The 17,771-nt window shown below is 37.4% G+C and overlaps 1 protein-coding gene across 2 annotated transcripts in view; it reads right to left on the bottom strand.

The window, feature by feature from the left end:
- The window catches only part of LOC106877388 (EF-hand calcium-binding domain-containing protein 5), a 207,009-nt gene that overhangs the window by 64,817 nt on the left and 124,421 nt on the right, over nt 1-17,771 (bottom strand). For both annotated transcript variants that reach the window (XM_089341110.1, XM_089341109.1), the window contains exon 13: nt 9,530-9,686. In XM_089341110.1, coding sequence (XP_089197236.1) covers nt 9,530-9,686 — 157 coding nt within the window. The remainder of the gene's footprint in view (nt 1-9,529; nt 9,687-17,771) is intronic.

Genomic DNA, 17,771 nt, shown 5'->3' with positions numbered 1-17,771 from the left:
AAATCTAATTTGTACAATGGTCTTAATAAAAGCTAATAGCACTAACACTAATTTCGTCCAAATGTCTCAAGTGTAAAATGAGAGAGCGATCAAACCAAAAAATGCTCCAATTAAGTCAAAACCATAATAATGATTGAAAGAAATGTAAATATGAACTTAATACAGTTAGTATGATATTTATAGACTTTTGTTGGAGATCCCCTCTGCACATCGATTGCCACAGGACATAACAAGTTTCCTGTACAAGTCAGGTGTTTCTTTCATCCATTCCTCTTCTAAAATCTCCCATGAATTCGTCCTAGTAGTTGGTGCCCTTTGTGTTACTTTGTCTCCAAGTATTTTCCAAAGGTTTCCAATTGGGTTTAAGTATGTACTTTGTGCTGGCCTCTTCATTGCTTGGATATTTTGTTCACTAAAGAATCCAGTGACACACTTTGCAGTATGACAAGGGGCGTTATTTTGTATGAAAATGCACAGTTAATTTGGAAATGTTCATAATGATGGGATCACATGCTGTTTAACCAAATTAAAATAGATATTAGCATTAACAGTCCCTTTAATCTGTACTAGAGGGTCAACTCCTTCAGAAAAAATCATTCCTCACACCATGACACTTCCTCCTCCAAACCTGGCAGATTTCTTCAAGCACTTGGATTTTAGCCAATCTCCTGTGAAGCACCTAACATACTCTCTACCATCTGAACCTACTAAATTCAATTTGCCTTCATCGCTAAAATGAACTTTTGACCAATTTTCATCCCTCCATTTCACATGAGTTTCTGCAAATGAAAGTCTTTCCAATTTGTTCTTCGTGCTGATGGTAGGTTTCATTGCTGGGGAACAAGTCTTTAATCCAAATTCCTTCAGACAATGAGACATGGTAAAGCAGCTCACTTTCATACCATTATCTACTTTTATTTTCTTAGAAATTCCAGCTACAGTCTCAAAAGGATCCTTCATGGCTCAGTCATCTCACATGGTGATTTTGCGTGGTTTACCAGTTGCCTTTTTTTGGTTCAAAACCTTTAGTTTCTTCATAGAGCTTAAGAACACAAGAAACTACATTCTTTGATCTCCTTACGTCTCATGAAATAGCCAAGAGAGTCATTCCTGAAACTTTCATCCTGACAATTTCTTTTTGGAGGCTGGGAGTAACTTTAGCGTGGTGTGCCATGTTCAGTAACTAGCACAATATTGAAATGGTAGTAATGTTGAGTCTACAAATGTAAAAAATGTTTGAAATTTCCAGAAATCTTTGAAGGAATCTAATCGTTCTCTTATTTTGCACTTGAAACATTTGGATGAAATTAGTGTTAGTGTTATTAACTTTTATCAAGACCATTGTACAAACTTAGATTTTTCAGAGAATTTAGCTAATGGCTAACTGTGTTTACGAAACCAATCATGAATTTGTACGTTCACTAACTTTCCTGACATTTCAAAAAATATTAGTCGTTCTCTTTTTTTTGCTCGCTAGTGTGCGTGCGTGCATGTGTGACAGGCTTCTTTCAGTTTCTGCTTACCAAATCCACTCAAGAGGCTTTTGTCAGACAGAGACTATCATAGAATGCACTTGCCCAAGGTGCCACACAGCGCAACTGAACCCAGAACCATGTGGTTAGGAAGCAAGCTTCTTATCAAACAACTATGCCTGTTTAACTTCAATCCTTAGTTATTTCAAAAACATACAAACTTAAATCATAAAATCTATAATCATGTAACAAATCCCCAACTCCTTAAAATTAGTGCCTTGTACCTAAATTTCTTTTTATTACTATTATCTTAATACAATTTAGTGTGATATTATCAGGTCTGTAAGGATAGCACAGATGATAATGCACTGAGCTAGTAATTCATTTCATAGGTTCAAATCCTGATAGTCAGCTTCAACATAGCATTTTATTGTACCATTGGTCTGCAAGTAATATCTATTACATTTAACAGCTGCTTCAACACATTATCTGTGAGTGTGTATAAGTAAAACTTAGATTATAGAAATTTATACAGGGTCAAGAGGTCACCAACTGACCAGGAGCATAGATGACAACAAGACTTTTTGCTTAGTATATAGGATCATCAACATTTAATGTCTGTTTTCCATGCACATCCGTTTCTATAAGCCTAGTACTTATTCTAGTAATCTCTTTTGTCAAACCACTAAGTTACAGAGATGTAAACACAGCAACACCAGTTGTGAAGTGGTGGCGGGAGACAAACACAGACACAAAGATACACACAAATATATACACATTAATATATATGTAGTGGATTTTGCATGCATGAAGTGGATTCGATCCACTATAGCCAAATTTAAATTAACACTGCAACAGAACTTTTCCCACGGTGGAACAATGGTTTTTCTCTGACAGCAGTTTTACATTTTCCAGATGCCGTTAGCTAGGCCTCCGAAATAATGTCTTCACCACTTGACCCTCTCTAACCTCTTCTACTTCACCAAATGCTAGAATAGAGATAACAAGACCATCAACTAAATCTATTGTCTTCAATGATATGTCTATCATTATAGGTAGTTATAAAAGCAAGGAAACCCCAAACAAAATGTTAGTTTAGTCACCAGTCTGTGACGACTCAACCAGTTCAGTCACCAGTTGGTGACAACTCAATGAGTCCAGTTACATGTTGACGACTCAGTGAGAACGAAATCTGGCTGACCAGCTAGAACCTTAGCCAGAGGGAGAAATGAAGTTAACTGTCAGCAACTGTGAGACAATGTCCCACACCCTACAACTTTCACTAGCTCTAATTCTGTTCTCTTACAACATCATTCCATCTCTATCTCTAATTACTACTAAACAATAAAGAGGACACAAACACAAACTTTGCATGCTTTTGGATCTATCATAACCTACCCGTCGAGGCAAGATATTGTAATGTAACGGTAAATAAATACTTTCTTAAAACTTCATGCATTGTTCATCTTTCACATCCTGCAACATGTCGTTATGACAACAAAGTTTTATCATCGCAACTGCTGACTCCGACATCATCATAATATCGTTTACAAATCAATTTCATTACAAAAATTACAGCTTATATATATATATATATATGTATATATATATATTTATATTTTTATATTTATATACATATATATATATATATATATATATATATATATATATATATATATGATGGGCTTCTTTCATTTTCTGTTTACCAAATCCACTCACACGGTTGTACAGTTTGACAGGAACTGGTGGGTTAGGGGTCCCACCAAGGTCCATAATCTGTTTTGGCTTGGTTTCTACAGCTGGATGCCCTTCTGAATGCCAATCACTTTACAGAGTGTACTGGGTGCTTTTTATGTGGTACCATCACCAGTGCTTTTTACATGGTACCAGCACCCACACCAATGCTTTTTTGTGTGACACCTTGGTTTTAGGATCTCAATTCTATTGTAGTGGATGGATATTCTCTACCACGGCAATATACCACATATCCCAGTCCTCTGTCATCTCCTTCATAAGGTTCAGTAATTTGAGATTAGATGTTGTCAAATACATTTAGTCTTATTATGAAACTATAATATGTACAAGACAGGACAAGTTGGCACTGTCAACAGAGCACTGGATAAAATATCTCAGTGTTTGTTCTAGCTCTCTGAGTTCAAATCCCACTGAGATCAACTTTGCCTTTCGTCCTTTTGGTCAATAAATTACAAGTACTGGGGTTCATTCTTCTCTCTCTCTCTCACCTTTTCACTTACTCTTTCACTCACTCTTTCTCCCTCACTCTCTCTCCCACTCTCTCACTGCCTCACTTCTCTCTCTCTCCCTCTCTTACTGAAAGTAATCAGTTGTAGTCAGACATGGTGAAGGATGTGTTCCACCATTTTTCAAAATACTCAGTCCACACCATATGTCCTGATGGCAACCATATAACTCTACCAGGAGTTGAGAGTTCAAGCCATGCTACAAGCAAATCACAGAATCTTTGATCGCAAAGAATGAGATTCTGGCTGACAATGCTTCACCTTCTCATGACACATTAGCAGAGATGAGTTTAATCATTCTCTTGTCATAATTCTACTGCAATATTCTGCCTCTGTTGCAATTTATTTTGAAGACAATGAAGAATTTAGCAGAATAACTGCTATTATTAAGTTGGTGTTTTTGGAACATAAATTAATATAAATTAACAAGAAGTTTTGATGGAAGGTTTTTATTTAGATCCCTTTAAAACAGAAAGTTTGTATCAAAGACCCAGGGACAGTCCCTAGTGGGTTAGTGTCAAAAAGGTTAAGACAAAAGATCATGGGAAAATCCAGAAGCTAAATCATATGACAAGGATATTCCTGCAGAAATTCATTACCTTTGTTTCAATCAACTTTGAAAACAGTGAAGAATTAAGTAAAGTAACTGCTATTATTAAACTGGTGGAAGGCAGTGAGCAGGCAGAGAATTAAAAATTCCACTGTGGTCAACTTTGCTTTTCATCCAATAAAATAACTAACAGTTGAGCACTGGGGTCAATTTAATCAACTTAGCCCCCCCCCCCCTCAAAACTACTGGTCTTGTGCCAAAATTTGAAACCATTATGAAGCTGGTGTTTTGGAACATAATTAACTTGAAATTTCAATGACTGGTTTTAATTTAGTTCACTTTAAAACTGTCATAAAAAGGGGTTCTCAGGTGGGTTGGTGTCAAAAGGGTTATGTAGAGGACAGGTTTGCATACAGTCAACCAGATCAGTGGAGCAATGATTGTTGTAGTAGTGGTAGATGAAGCAAAGAGAGGACATAGCGTGGGCCAATGCTCAACTGGTACTTATTTTATCAACCCCAAAAGCTTCCCTGAAACTGCTGGCTTCACATCAAAATTAGAAATCACTATCGTTGTTGTTATTATTATTGAGGTGGTGAGCTGGCAAAATTGTTAGGACGCCAGACAAAATGCTTAGTGGCATTTTCGTCCATTTTTACATTCTGAGTTTAAATTCCACCAAGGTTGACTTTGCCTTTCATCCTTTTGGGGTCAAAGTACCAGTTGAGTACTGGGGTCAATGTAATTGACTAGCCCGCTTCCCCAAAAATTTCAGGCCTTGTGCCTTTAGTAGAAAGGATTATTATTATCATAATTATTATTAAAGCAGTGAGCTGGTAGAATGGTTAGCATGCCAGGCAAAATGCTTAGTGGCATTTTTGTCCATCTTCACATTCTGAGTTCAAATTCTGCTGAGGTCCACTTTGCCTTTCATCCTTTCGGGGTTGATAAAATTAAGTACCAGTGAAACACTGGGGTTAATGTAATTGACTATTCCCTTCCCACAAAACTTCAGACCTTGTGCTTTTAGTAAAAAGGATTATTATTATTATTAAGGTGGCAATCTGGCAGAATCGTTTACATGCCAGGCAAAATGCTTAGCAGCATTTCATCAGTCTTTGCATTCTTAAGCTCAAATTCCACTGAGATCGACTTTGCATTTCATCTTTTCAGGGTTAATAAAATAAGTACCAGTTGAACACTGGGGTTGATGTAATTGACTTATTCCCACCCCCGAAACTGCTGGACCTGTGCCAAAATGTGAAACCATTATTATTATTATCATAATAATAATAATATTAATAATAATAATAATCACCATCACCATCATCATCATCATTATTATTATTATTAAGGCAGCGAACTGGCAGAATCATTAGCATGCATGACAAAATGCTTAGCGACATTTTGTCCATCTTTACATTTTGAGTTCAAATTCCACTGAGGTCAGCTTTGCCTTTCATTCTTTCTGAGTCAATAAGATAAGTACCAACTGTGTTCTGGGGAAGGGGAAGGGACTTAATGTAATCAACTAGCACCCCCCCCCCCACTCTGCCAAAATTTCAAACCTTGTGTCTATAACAGAAAGGATTATCATTATTATCATTGGTTTGTCTAGTTTCTCCTGACTGAACAGATAGGCAGTAAAACAGCTTGCTGGTGAGCCAAACTGAGTTCCCTTATTTCTTCTTTCCCTTCTACTCATTCTTCAATTATTTCATTGTATGAAAGTGATGCTAAATCAACAATCCACCACTCTACCCCACCCACCCCCGCTCCTCTCTCTCTCACAACTCTACCCCCACAGTGACTGAGAGACAGATGGACATAATCACTCAGACTAGACAAAGTAAACTTTCCTAGCCACACAAACACACACACACACACACACTCATGCACGCACAGAGCAAAATGTTCTGCAAGCATCCTAAATAACACCAATGCCCAGTTTGTCTGGAAGCTGCAAAACTATCAACATCAGCACCTGACACCAAAGTACACACACACACATACATATGTATGTGTGTGTGTATATATATATATATATATATATATATATATACATACTTATGTATAAGCAATCTATTCTTGACGTAAAAAGTTTCATGTTTCAAATGAGACTATTTGATCTGTGTTGGCTGTTGTCTAACAATAAATCAAACTATGTTGCATGCACAGATTTTGCTTTATACTTATGTACATTTGTAGGTGTGTGTGTACATGTGCTAGAGCTCATTCATTCAAAGTTTCAGGTTGTAAAGACAGCAGTTGCTATTGTTAGCTGTTTCGCTTTACTACATTACATACAACCCTCTGCAAGAACAAATCCAACTTGAGTAACAGCAGTGTCAGCCAGATCCTCCTCAACAAAAACGGGGTTTCATTCATAGCTTTTTAAGCTCTTCATTTGATCAGTTTCCCCTCATTATTTATCTCCCACAACACCCTCTCTTTCTCTCTCTCTCATACAGACAGACAGATAGATAGATAGATAGATAGATAGATAGATAGATAGATAGATAGATAGATAGATAGATATAGATGTCTTAATAGTCATGCTAACACTTGCTAAATTCAGTATCATCATGTTATATGATTACCTTCCACACTTTCTCTTATTTCATTTTAAGATTCTAGTTAAAACTGGCATCTCTGATAACATGGTGGGAGACATCAGCAACACCTAATTTGTTTTACTTTATCATTCATTCATTTCTATGTTTATTTTATTTATTTATTTCCATTTCACAGCTTTTTTTTTTTTATCACCACACAAATATGGGTTTCATATATGCTAGCGTGGAAAAAAGACGGACATCAAAATGATGATGATGACGATGATGATGATGACGATGATGATGATGACGATGATGATGATGACGATGATGATGATATACGTACAGCAAATGTGGCTGTGTGGTAAGAAGTTTGCTTCCCAGCCTCATGCTGACCAATGCCTTATGAGTTGATTTGGTAGACAGAAACTGGAAGAAGCCTGTCACATATATATATATATATATATATATATATATATATATAATACAAAGAATATATATACATGTATACACACATATATGTACATACTTACATCTACATGTGTATATATATGCATATCAGGGTACAGGACGTTAGAACAATAAACTACAGACAACGGAACGAACACATAGGAAAACGGAAAGCCACTTGGAATATCCCTTCATCAGCTGTCTCTATTCTATCTAGAAGTTTCGAAGATAAGACATGTGTGTGTGTGTCTTTGTCCTCCACCACTGCTTGACAAATGATGTTGGTGTATTTACATCCCTGTAACTTAGCAGTTCAGCAAAGGTGATCGATACAATAAGTACAAGGCTTCACCAAATAAGTACTAGAGTCAAATCATTTGACTAAAATTCTTCAAGGCAGTGCCCCAGCATGGCCGCACGCAGCCACTTGGCTGAAACACATAAATAAATAAATATATATATATATATATATATATATATATAAATTTAATGAATGGAGTAAAACGCATATTTTAACTGCATACTTTTATTTCCAACATATGTTTCGAAGAATTACAATTTATACGATCCATAGGAATCGGTTATAATGTCTTATGTTTAAGCTGGTTCCCCATACATTTCCCTGAAGAGAAGTTTACATTTTTAACATCGCCAATTCCTATGGATCGTATAAATTGTAATTCTTCGAAACATATGTTGGAAATAAAAGTATGCAGTTAAAATATGCGTTTTACTCCATTCATTAAATTTATATATACTCAAGTACCCAAAATATCAAGGAGTTTCTACCTCATAAACAGGAGTTACACCACAGTCATTTTGTGATCTTTGCTACCCTGGTATTTATTAACCAATTTATTTTGTCCGAGTTATTTATTAATTAGGAGAAAATAAATACATATAATAAAATATATATATATATATATATATATATATATCTGTGTGTGTGTGTGTGTGTGTGTGTGTGTGTGTGTATGTATACACACACACACACACATGCACACAGAGTAAGAGAGAGAGAGAGACAAAGAGAGGACTATTTAATGTTGAGCAGTCTTCTTTCTAAACTGCACAGTCCATGCGGTAAAGTGTTTGGCTATATTGATGGTGTCCACCAATAAAAACCATTCCTGAAGTAAATGACATACAAACAATGGAAAATGGTGGGTTTTCTTTGCAGTCATACGTATCAACTGACAAGGGACCACAACAAGTGAGATACATTGTCATTCAACCATTGCCAAAATGTTAAAGGTGGACATGAAACAAAAAAAACAAAAAACTGCTAACACTGCTGTCGCCAGCATCCTCATGATCATATTGATAAACGTTGGGCCACCTGGACACTCCATCACTGCTATTTAATCTCTTTGTAGATGCTATTGGTCATTTGCACATTCTCTTCTAAATGTGAGTGGCTGTGTAGCTCCTCTGCAACAATCTGTTCCACCTCATCTCCGAGTATAAGGCTACACTCCCCACACACCTACACACACATGAGCTTCACAGTCTTGTGAGCTGCATGGCAACCTCACTAGCGCCAGTGGCATGTAAAAAGCACCAGGCCAGGTGCATGCTGTAAAATGGCTGGCATTAGGAAAAGCATCCAGGTAGAGAAGTGGAGCACAATGCAGTCCATCAGATCTTGTCATACCATCCAACCCATGCCAGCATGGAAAAGGGGATATTAGATGATGATGATGATGATGATGATGATGATGATGATGATGATGATGATGATGATGATGATGATGATGATGATGATGATGATGATGATGATGATGATGATGATGATGATGATGATGATGATGATGATGATGATGATGATGATGATGATGATGATGATGATGATGATGCTGCTGCTGCTGCTGCTGATGATGATGATGATGATGATGATGAGGGGGGGAGGAGGAGGAGGAGGAGGAGGATGTGAAAGAGGAGGAGGAAGAGGAGGAGGAGGAAGAGGAGGAGGAAGAGGAGGAGGAGGAAGAGGAGGAGGAGGAGGCGAAAGAGGAGGAGGAAGAGGAGGAGGAGGCGAAAGAGGAGGAGGAAGAGGAGGAGGAGGAAGAGGAGGAGGAGGCGAAAGAGGAGGAGGAAGAGGAGGAGGAGGAGGAGGCGAAAGAGGAGGAGGAGGAATTAGTAGAATCTTTAATGCCAAGTAAAATTAAATTGGTATGAACAAATAAGGATAATGATAAAGCAGAGATTATCAGATTTATAGAGAATTAAAGAATAGCTCACTTATTTCAACCAAATCTTCTTCTTGAGTTTTTCTTAAATTACTTATCACATTTTCAATATGTTTCATGCTAACATATCCAGACTGGTCGCTGTCCCACATCTCAAACAAACTGTTGGAAATTGCTTTTAACTTCTTCTGTTGCACTTCTTGTTTGATCTGTGTTGAAGTTTAAACAAATATTGAAACAAATAAAAATAACTGATTGAAGATTTACTATATGTTGTCATTGTAAAGCAAAATACCAACACACACAGAACAACACATACACATCCATCAACACACACTTCTAACAAAGTTTATTGCTCTGTATAAATAAATATTTCATCTTCATCATCTCTCTGTTCATGCCTCTGTTTATGCCCCCTCACTCTTACTATTCTCTGTCTTAACTGACATAAATCTTCAAGTCTAGAGTCTACTTTGAGTAGTTATATGAGATCTTTGAGTAGTTATATGAGATCCAGAGACTTTGGCATGATTGCAGTGCAAGATATGGGTAAATGGTTTCAAGTTCAAATATTACTACAGCCACTTTGACATGCTACTGACTTAGCTACATTGACTATTTGCATCAATTTTTCGTACAAACTCAGGAATCATTTCCACAGTACAACTGGATGGGTTAGCGAAAGGGAGAGCATTTAACTAGAGAAGCAAAATATATGTAAAAAAAAAACAATAATATAACAACATCAAAAATAGAATAAAAGTGAAAATAATAAAGTACAATACAAGTAAAAATAAAAAAATGGAATTTCAGTTCAAGAAATTAGTTGAAAGCTGCATAAAAAAAGAATTATGTCTAAATTCATTGTTAACTTTCAGAAATTCTGCCTGAAACAATCTTCTATAGAGATGCCTAATTCACCATCATCATTATTATCACCATCGCTACCACTGGTACCACTATTACTGCCACTACTGCCACAGCCACCACATGGTTTTTGGCTACCTTTGGCAAAGTTTGCTTTGTTGCAAGCATTCAGACTAAACACCACACACCACCAGTTTCCCTCCCCTCATTCATATCTTTCTTGCAAATATTAATCTTTTCAGGTTAAGCATCAGTCACATCAAAATTCACAGGTTTAGGAGGACCTGTAAAGGTTATGAGCACCACCTCATCTCCCTGGATAAATTTATTGGACCCCCCCCCCCAAAAAAAAATAGTATATCTAAACTTTTAGCATTCAAACATCAAATTTAAGTTATCTTAAAGACAGTACAATCATCATCATCATCATTAAACATCCGTTTTCTATGTTGGCTTGAGTTGGGCAGTTTGACAGGAGTGGACAAGCTCCAATATCTGCTTTGGTAAGGTTTCAATGGCTGGATAGTTCCTTCCCAAGTCATATAAACTCATAGGGCCAGTTTCCTGGTTTCTGTGGCATATATATTCCCCCTAGATGGGATGCCGGTCCATCAAGGATTACTTGTTTTTGCTAGCAACATGAAATGAAGTATTTCGTTCAAGAACACAATGTGTCACCCGGTCCAAGAATCAAAATCACAATCTTACAATCATGAGTCCAACACCCTAACCCCTAAATCATGCACCTCCAATATATATATATATATATATATATATATATATATATATATATATATATATAAATAAAAGGAAACTGATCTTTCCTGAGTCACATTGAGTAATAGGGCCAGTTGCCCAGTTTCTGTGACATATATATTCCCCACCTGGATGGGATGTTGGTTCATTGCAGGATTACTCATTTTTACCAGTTGAGCAGACTGGTAACATGAAGTGAAATGTTTTGCTATAGAACACAATGCATCACCTGGCGTAGAAATTGAAACCACAATCTTATGATTATGAGTTCAACACCCTAACCACTCAATGGTTGGATGCCCTTCTTAATGGCAATCACATAACAGAATGTACTTGATGCCTTTTTATGTGGCACTTCCACCAGTGTGGTAACTAAGTAACTTGCAAGACAAGCCACCTCAACTGATGTGGGGGTGGGAAGTAAATATTGAGGGAGGTGGCATTACTTCTGATAGCAGAAAAAACTCACCAAATCACATAGGACGTCTCATGTTTCTATTACATTTATGGACAAATTACAAAGTATCAAACACTGTTAGTATTAAAAAGGTTAACTACTAAGGTGGCCAGCTAGCAGAATTGTTAGAACATTGAAAAAAATGCCTTGTGGGATTTCTTCAAGGTTTTATGATTTAAATTTAAATCCCACAATTGGGTGGGGTGGGCATGACTTTACCTTTCATCTTTCCATGGTTGATAAAATAAACAAGTACTGGGGTGGATGGGAGTTAACAATATTTACTAAACCACTTACAAAATTGCTGGCCTGTTCCTAAATTTGAAACAATTATGAAGCCTGTTTAATTGAATTATTCAGATACAATACAGTGAAACCTAAGAAAGATTTGTGTATATACATGAGACAGAGAGAGAGGGAGGAGAGGGAAAGAGAGAGAGAAAAATGTGCTTTAGGGAATGGATAAGAAAAGAGAGGAAGGCATGCATGCATCATCATCATCATCATTTAACATCCTTTTTTCCATGATAGAATGGGTTCAATGGATTGACATGAACTGACAAGCCAAGCTGCAGTGCCAGTTTTGACATGGTTTCTATTTCTAGGTGCTCTTTCTAATTCCAGTCTCTTCACTGGTGAGGTCACCAAGTACCCGCAAGACAAGACCTTCTCAACTGAGCTGGGTATAGTAATGAGGGATATGAAAGTTCTGATAGATGGGAAGGAACAAGTATTTTGCTGAAGAACTGAATACATTGCATTCCCATCCGGAAAGAGAGATGTGAAACCAAGCTACAAGGCAAATAATGTAAGAGAGAATAGGATACAGAAACAGAAAAGATACTTGACTGGTACTTTATTTTCATTGACCCCAAAAGGAAGAAAGGCAAAGCTAATCCCAGTAGGGTATGAACTTAGAACATAAAAAATTGGAAGAAATCCTATAGGGTACTATCTTCAAGGGTACAATATAGTCTTCATGGTAACCTAAATTTCGTTTTTGAATGCTGTGTGTTTGAAAATAATATAAAGAAATATATGTATTCAAGGGTTTATTAGCAGCATAAGGTGGCAAACCTTAATTTTGGAACTCCCTCTCTCTTGAATGCACTTTAATTTACTAGTTATCTAAACTCTGACCTTATAAGACATACTGATTTTCTGGGACATTTTTTTTAGGAAACAAAAATGTATACTTGGTAAGCTGTCAAATATGATGATAACACCTTATAGCTGAACAAATTAGAACATTCTATGCTAGAAGTCAGTACATGTGCCCAGGAACCTAGATCTATTCATAATGTTACACAATGGCTATGAACTTAAAGTACAACAGCACCAAGAACGCTGTCATTTATGACATAACAGGCATGGCTGTATGGTTGAGTAGTTTGCTTCCAAACCTTGTCATTTCAGATTCAGTCTGGCACCTTGTGCAAGTGTCTTCTACCATAGCTCTGTGCTGATCGAAGCCTGGTGAGTGGATTTAATAGACTGAAACTGTGAGAAGCACATTTTGTGTGTGTGTGTGTGTGTGTGTGTGTGTGTGTGTGTGTGTGTGTGTGTGTGTGTGTGTTTGTCTTGACTTCATGCGATGATAGTTATGAGTCTCTTGATTCCATTCTTCTGTGAAAATATGCCCAGCCATGTGAAGTAATACTTTGCTTGGAAATAGGTGAGGGTCGGCAACAGGAAGTGCATCCAGCCATCAAAAATATACCTCAACGAATTCTACCTGACCCATGCAAACATGGAAACAGGTGTATTAAGATGAGAAGATCTTCACTAAATATTCATGAATACATTTTAAAATTTTAAGAAATATAACAGAATCCTAAGAAACTAAAGGTGGTCTGTGTCAATAAAAAATTATTAGTGGTAAACTATAACATGTTTTTTAAAGTTCTTATGCCATTGGGAGATGTTCAGGACCAAATCCTGGTAAGTCTTGAGAGCTGAAGGATGCAATAAACATTTCTCTCTTTGACAAATTTCTTTTCCCAATGGCAAACAAGCTTTAAAGAAATGTTTATATTCCAGGTATTAAGGTTGATTTCTGACTTACTGAAAACAGGTTCCACCCTGTGTGGGAAAGTGTAGTTGAGTATATGCAAATGTCCAAATTGGGGAAACAAAACAAATTCTCACATATACATACACAAAGAGAAACTAATCTAAAGTATCATACACATATATTGCTTATATATAATACATAAAAAAATATTATATATACATACATGCACACACACATACATAGACATATATGCATACATATACATACATACATACACATACTCGCACACATATATACATACATATATATCCACACACACACACACACACACATATACATACGTCCACACATACACATATATTCACACACACACACACACATATACACACATACATTTGCACACACTCACACATATATAATATGCTGTCCTATGTTCTCACAGGTAATGCGTTAACAGAATTGGGTTTGACCTGTTTGAAAATCAGGGTACAGCACTGTCTTCAGGGTACAGCACTGTCTTCAGGGTACAGCACTGTCTTCAGGGTACAGCACTGTCTTCAGGGTACAGCACTGTCTTCAGGGTACAGCACTGTCTTCAGGGTAACCTGGATTTGATAAGCTTGAAAGCTAAATGTTTAGGTATATTCTACCTTTTCTTTTATTCTTTTATTCTTTTACTTGTTTCAGTCATTTGATTGTGGCCATGCTGGTGCACCGCCTTTAGTTGAACAAATCGTCCCCGGGACTTATTCTTTGTAAGCCTAATACTTATTCTATCTGTCTCTTGTTGAACACTAAGTTACGGGGACATAAACATTACAATATGGGTTGTCAAGCGATGTCAGGTGGGGGGACAAACAGACATACACACACAGAGACACAGATACACACACACACACGCACGCACACGATGGGCTTCTTTCAGTTTCTGTCTACCAAATCCACTCACAAGGCTTTGGTCAGCCTATGGCTATGGTAGAAGACACATGCCCAAGGTGCCATGCAGTTGGACTGAACAATGTGGTAGGAAAGCAACCTTTTTACCACACAGCCACTCCTGCACCTATATACAAGAAATTATATATATATATATATATATATATATATATATATATATATACATATCCTCAGCAAATCATAAATCTGAAATAGAAGCACTCTAACTTATAGAGCAGTAGAACATTTAGATAAAGGTAGTTATGGCCGGTTCATAGGGTTACTCGGGGTTTTTTGTCCATAAAGTGCATAGTTTTACATGTCTCATCAGGCCTTAATGTGTCTAAACACACACACACACACACACACACATACACACATTGTTTCATTGATTAGGGTTTATTCAGTACTACTGCAGTGGATCAACTTACCAGATGTCAACATCATTTACTATTAAGACAGTGAGCTAGCAGAATCATTGCCACATCAGGCAAAATGCTTAGTAGCATTTCATCTGTCTTTAGGTTCTGAGTTCAAATTCCATCAAGGTTGACTTGGCCCTTCATCTTTTTAGGGGTTGATAAAATAAGTACCAGCTGAGTACTGGGCTCAGTCTAATAGGCTTATCCCTCCCCTGAAATTGCTAGCCTTGTGCTAATATTTGAAATCAACAAAATTTACATTTAAGGCAGCAGGCATGGGCAGAATGCTTAGCAGCATTTCATCTGTTTTCATGTACAGGATTCAAAATTTGCCGAGGTCAATTTTCCCTTTCATCCTTTCAGGGTCAATAAAATAAATACCAGTTGAACACTGAGGGTCAATGTAATTGACTCACCCACTCACCCAAATTTTTGGAGTTGCACCAAAATTTGAAGTCAATACTATATACATTTTCCATTACTGGAAAACTTGAATTTGACAGAATAGAGTATTACTGTGTGGTAAAAAACTTGCTTCCCAACCACATGGTTATGATTTCAGTCTCATTGTATGGCACCTTGGGCAAATATCTTCTACTATAGCCTCAAGCTGACCAAAGCTTTGTGAGTGAATTTGGTAGATGGAAACTGAAAGAAGCCCGCCGTATATACATACACACACACACACATATATATATGTATATATATATATATATATATATATATATATATATATATATATATATATATATATATGTATGTATGTATGTATGTGTTTGTGTCTCTGTGTTTGTCCCCCTCACCATCATCGCTTGACAACCGATGTTGGTATGTTTACATCCCCATAACTTAGCGGTTTGGCAAAAGAGACCAATAGAATAAGTACTAGGCTTACAAAGAATAAGTCCTGGAGTCAATTTGTTCGACTAAAGGCAGTGTTCCAGCATGGCCACAGTCAAATGACTGAAATAAAAAGAATAAATATATATATATATATATATATATATATATATATATATATATATAAAACTATGTGTGTATGTTTTGTGTCTGTGTTAGTCCCCCCATCACTGCTTGACAGCCAGCATTGGAGTGTTTATGTCCTCGTAACTTAGTGTTTCAGCAAAAGAGACTGATAGAGTAAGCTTTAAAATAATAGGCTTTAAAAAAATAAGACCTGGGGTTGATTTGTTTGACCTAAAACCCTTCAGTGTGGTGCTCCAGCATGGCTGCAATCAAATGATTGAGATAGGAATAAAAGAAGGAAAGAATATACAATGTGTGTAGTAAGAAGTTTGCATCCCACCCTCCCACCCACATGCTTTTAGATTTAGTTTCTTTGCGTGGCACCTTGGCCAAGTGGCTTCTACTATAACCCTCCTCTGACAAATGCTTTATGAATGAATTACTATTCGCATTCAACAATAAAGTCTTCAATACTCATCTCTTTTACTTGTTTCAGTCAGTAGACTGTGGCCATGCTGCAGTACCGCCTTAAATTTTTAGTCTAATGAAATGACTCCAGTTCTTATTTGTTCTTTTTTAAGCCTGGTACTTATTCTATCAGCCTCCTTTGCTCAACTGCTAAGTTATGTGGATGTAAACACACCAACACTGGTTGTCAAGCAGTGGTAGTAGGCAAACACAGGCACACACACGCACATCATCGTCATCATCATCATCATTTAATGTCCGCTTTCCATGCTAGCATGGGTTGGACAATTTGACTGAGGACTGACAAGCCAGAAGGCTGCACCAGGCTCCAATCTGATCTGCAGAGTTTCTACAGCTGGATGCCCTTCCTAACGCCAACCACTCCAAGAGTGTAGTGCGTGCTTTTATGTGCCACCGGCACGAGGGTCAGTCACAAAGGACTGGCAACGACCATGCTGAAAAGGTGTTTTTTACATGACACCTGCACGGGAGCCAGTCCAGGTGGCACTTACACATCTATATATAGATACTCTTTTACTTGTTTCAGTCATTTGACTGTGGCCATGCTGGAGCACTGCCTTTAGTCAAGCAAATCAACCCCAGGACTTATTCTTTGTAAGCCTAGTACGTATTCTATCGGTCTCTTTTGCCAAACTGCTAAGTTAAAGGGACGTAAATACACCAGCATCAGTTGTCAAGTGATGTTGTGGGGACAAACACAGACAAACAGACACACACACTTTCATATATACATATACATATATATGACAGGCCTCTTTCAGTTTCCATCTACCAAATCAACTCACAAGTCTTTGGTCGGCCCGAGGTTATAGTAGAAGACACTTGCCCAAGGTGCCACGCAGTGGGACGGAACCCGGAACCATGTGGTTGGTAAGCAAGCTACTTACCACACAGCCACTTTATTGAAAAGCAGCAGAAATATCGCAAAAACTGTTACTCAGAGTTTCATGTTCCCGTTCGTTGGACAGTTTTGTTTATACATATGTATATATATGTGTGTGTGTGTATATATATATATATATATATATATATATATATATATATATATTTCTGCGGGACAACCTGTTGAAAGCCACCGACCAGATTTGTGGGTGGTGTAAGGTCCCCTCCCGACCCAGAGTAACGTGGTGGTGGAACAAGGTAGACAGGGCTATTAGACAAAAGAAACAGGCTTGGAAGGACTGGAAGAACGGTGGTAGCAGGGAATTGTACCAATGTGCCAGAAGGGAGGCTAGGCAACAGGTTTATTTAGCCAGAGGGGAAGCAGATAAGGAAATGTTCTGAGCCGTGAGGACCAAAGACTCGAGGTATTTCGTGTTGCAAGACAGTGTAGGAGAGAGAATAGTGATGTTGTAGGAGAGAAATGTGTTCGCATGGATGATGGTAC

The sequence above is a fragment of the Octopus bimaculoides genome, chromosome 24, assembly GCF_046866305.1.
Source record: "Octopus bimaculoides isolate indiv1 chromosome 24, ASM4686630v1, whole genome shotgun sequence".
NCBI lineage: Eukaryota > Metazoa > Mollusca > Cephalopoda > Octopoda > Octopodidae > Octopus > Octopus bimaculoides.
The sequence above is the reverse complement of the archived record's forward strand: the minus strand, read 5'-3'. Positions and strand labels throughout refer to the sequence as shown.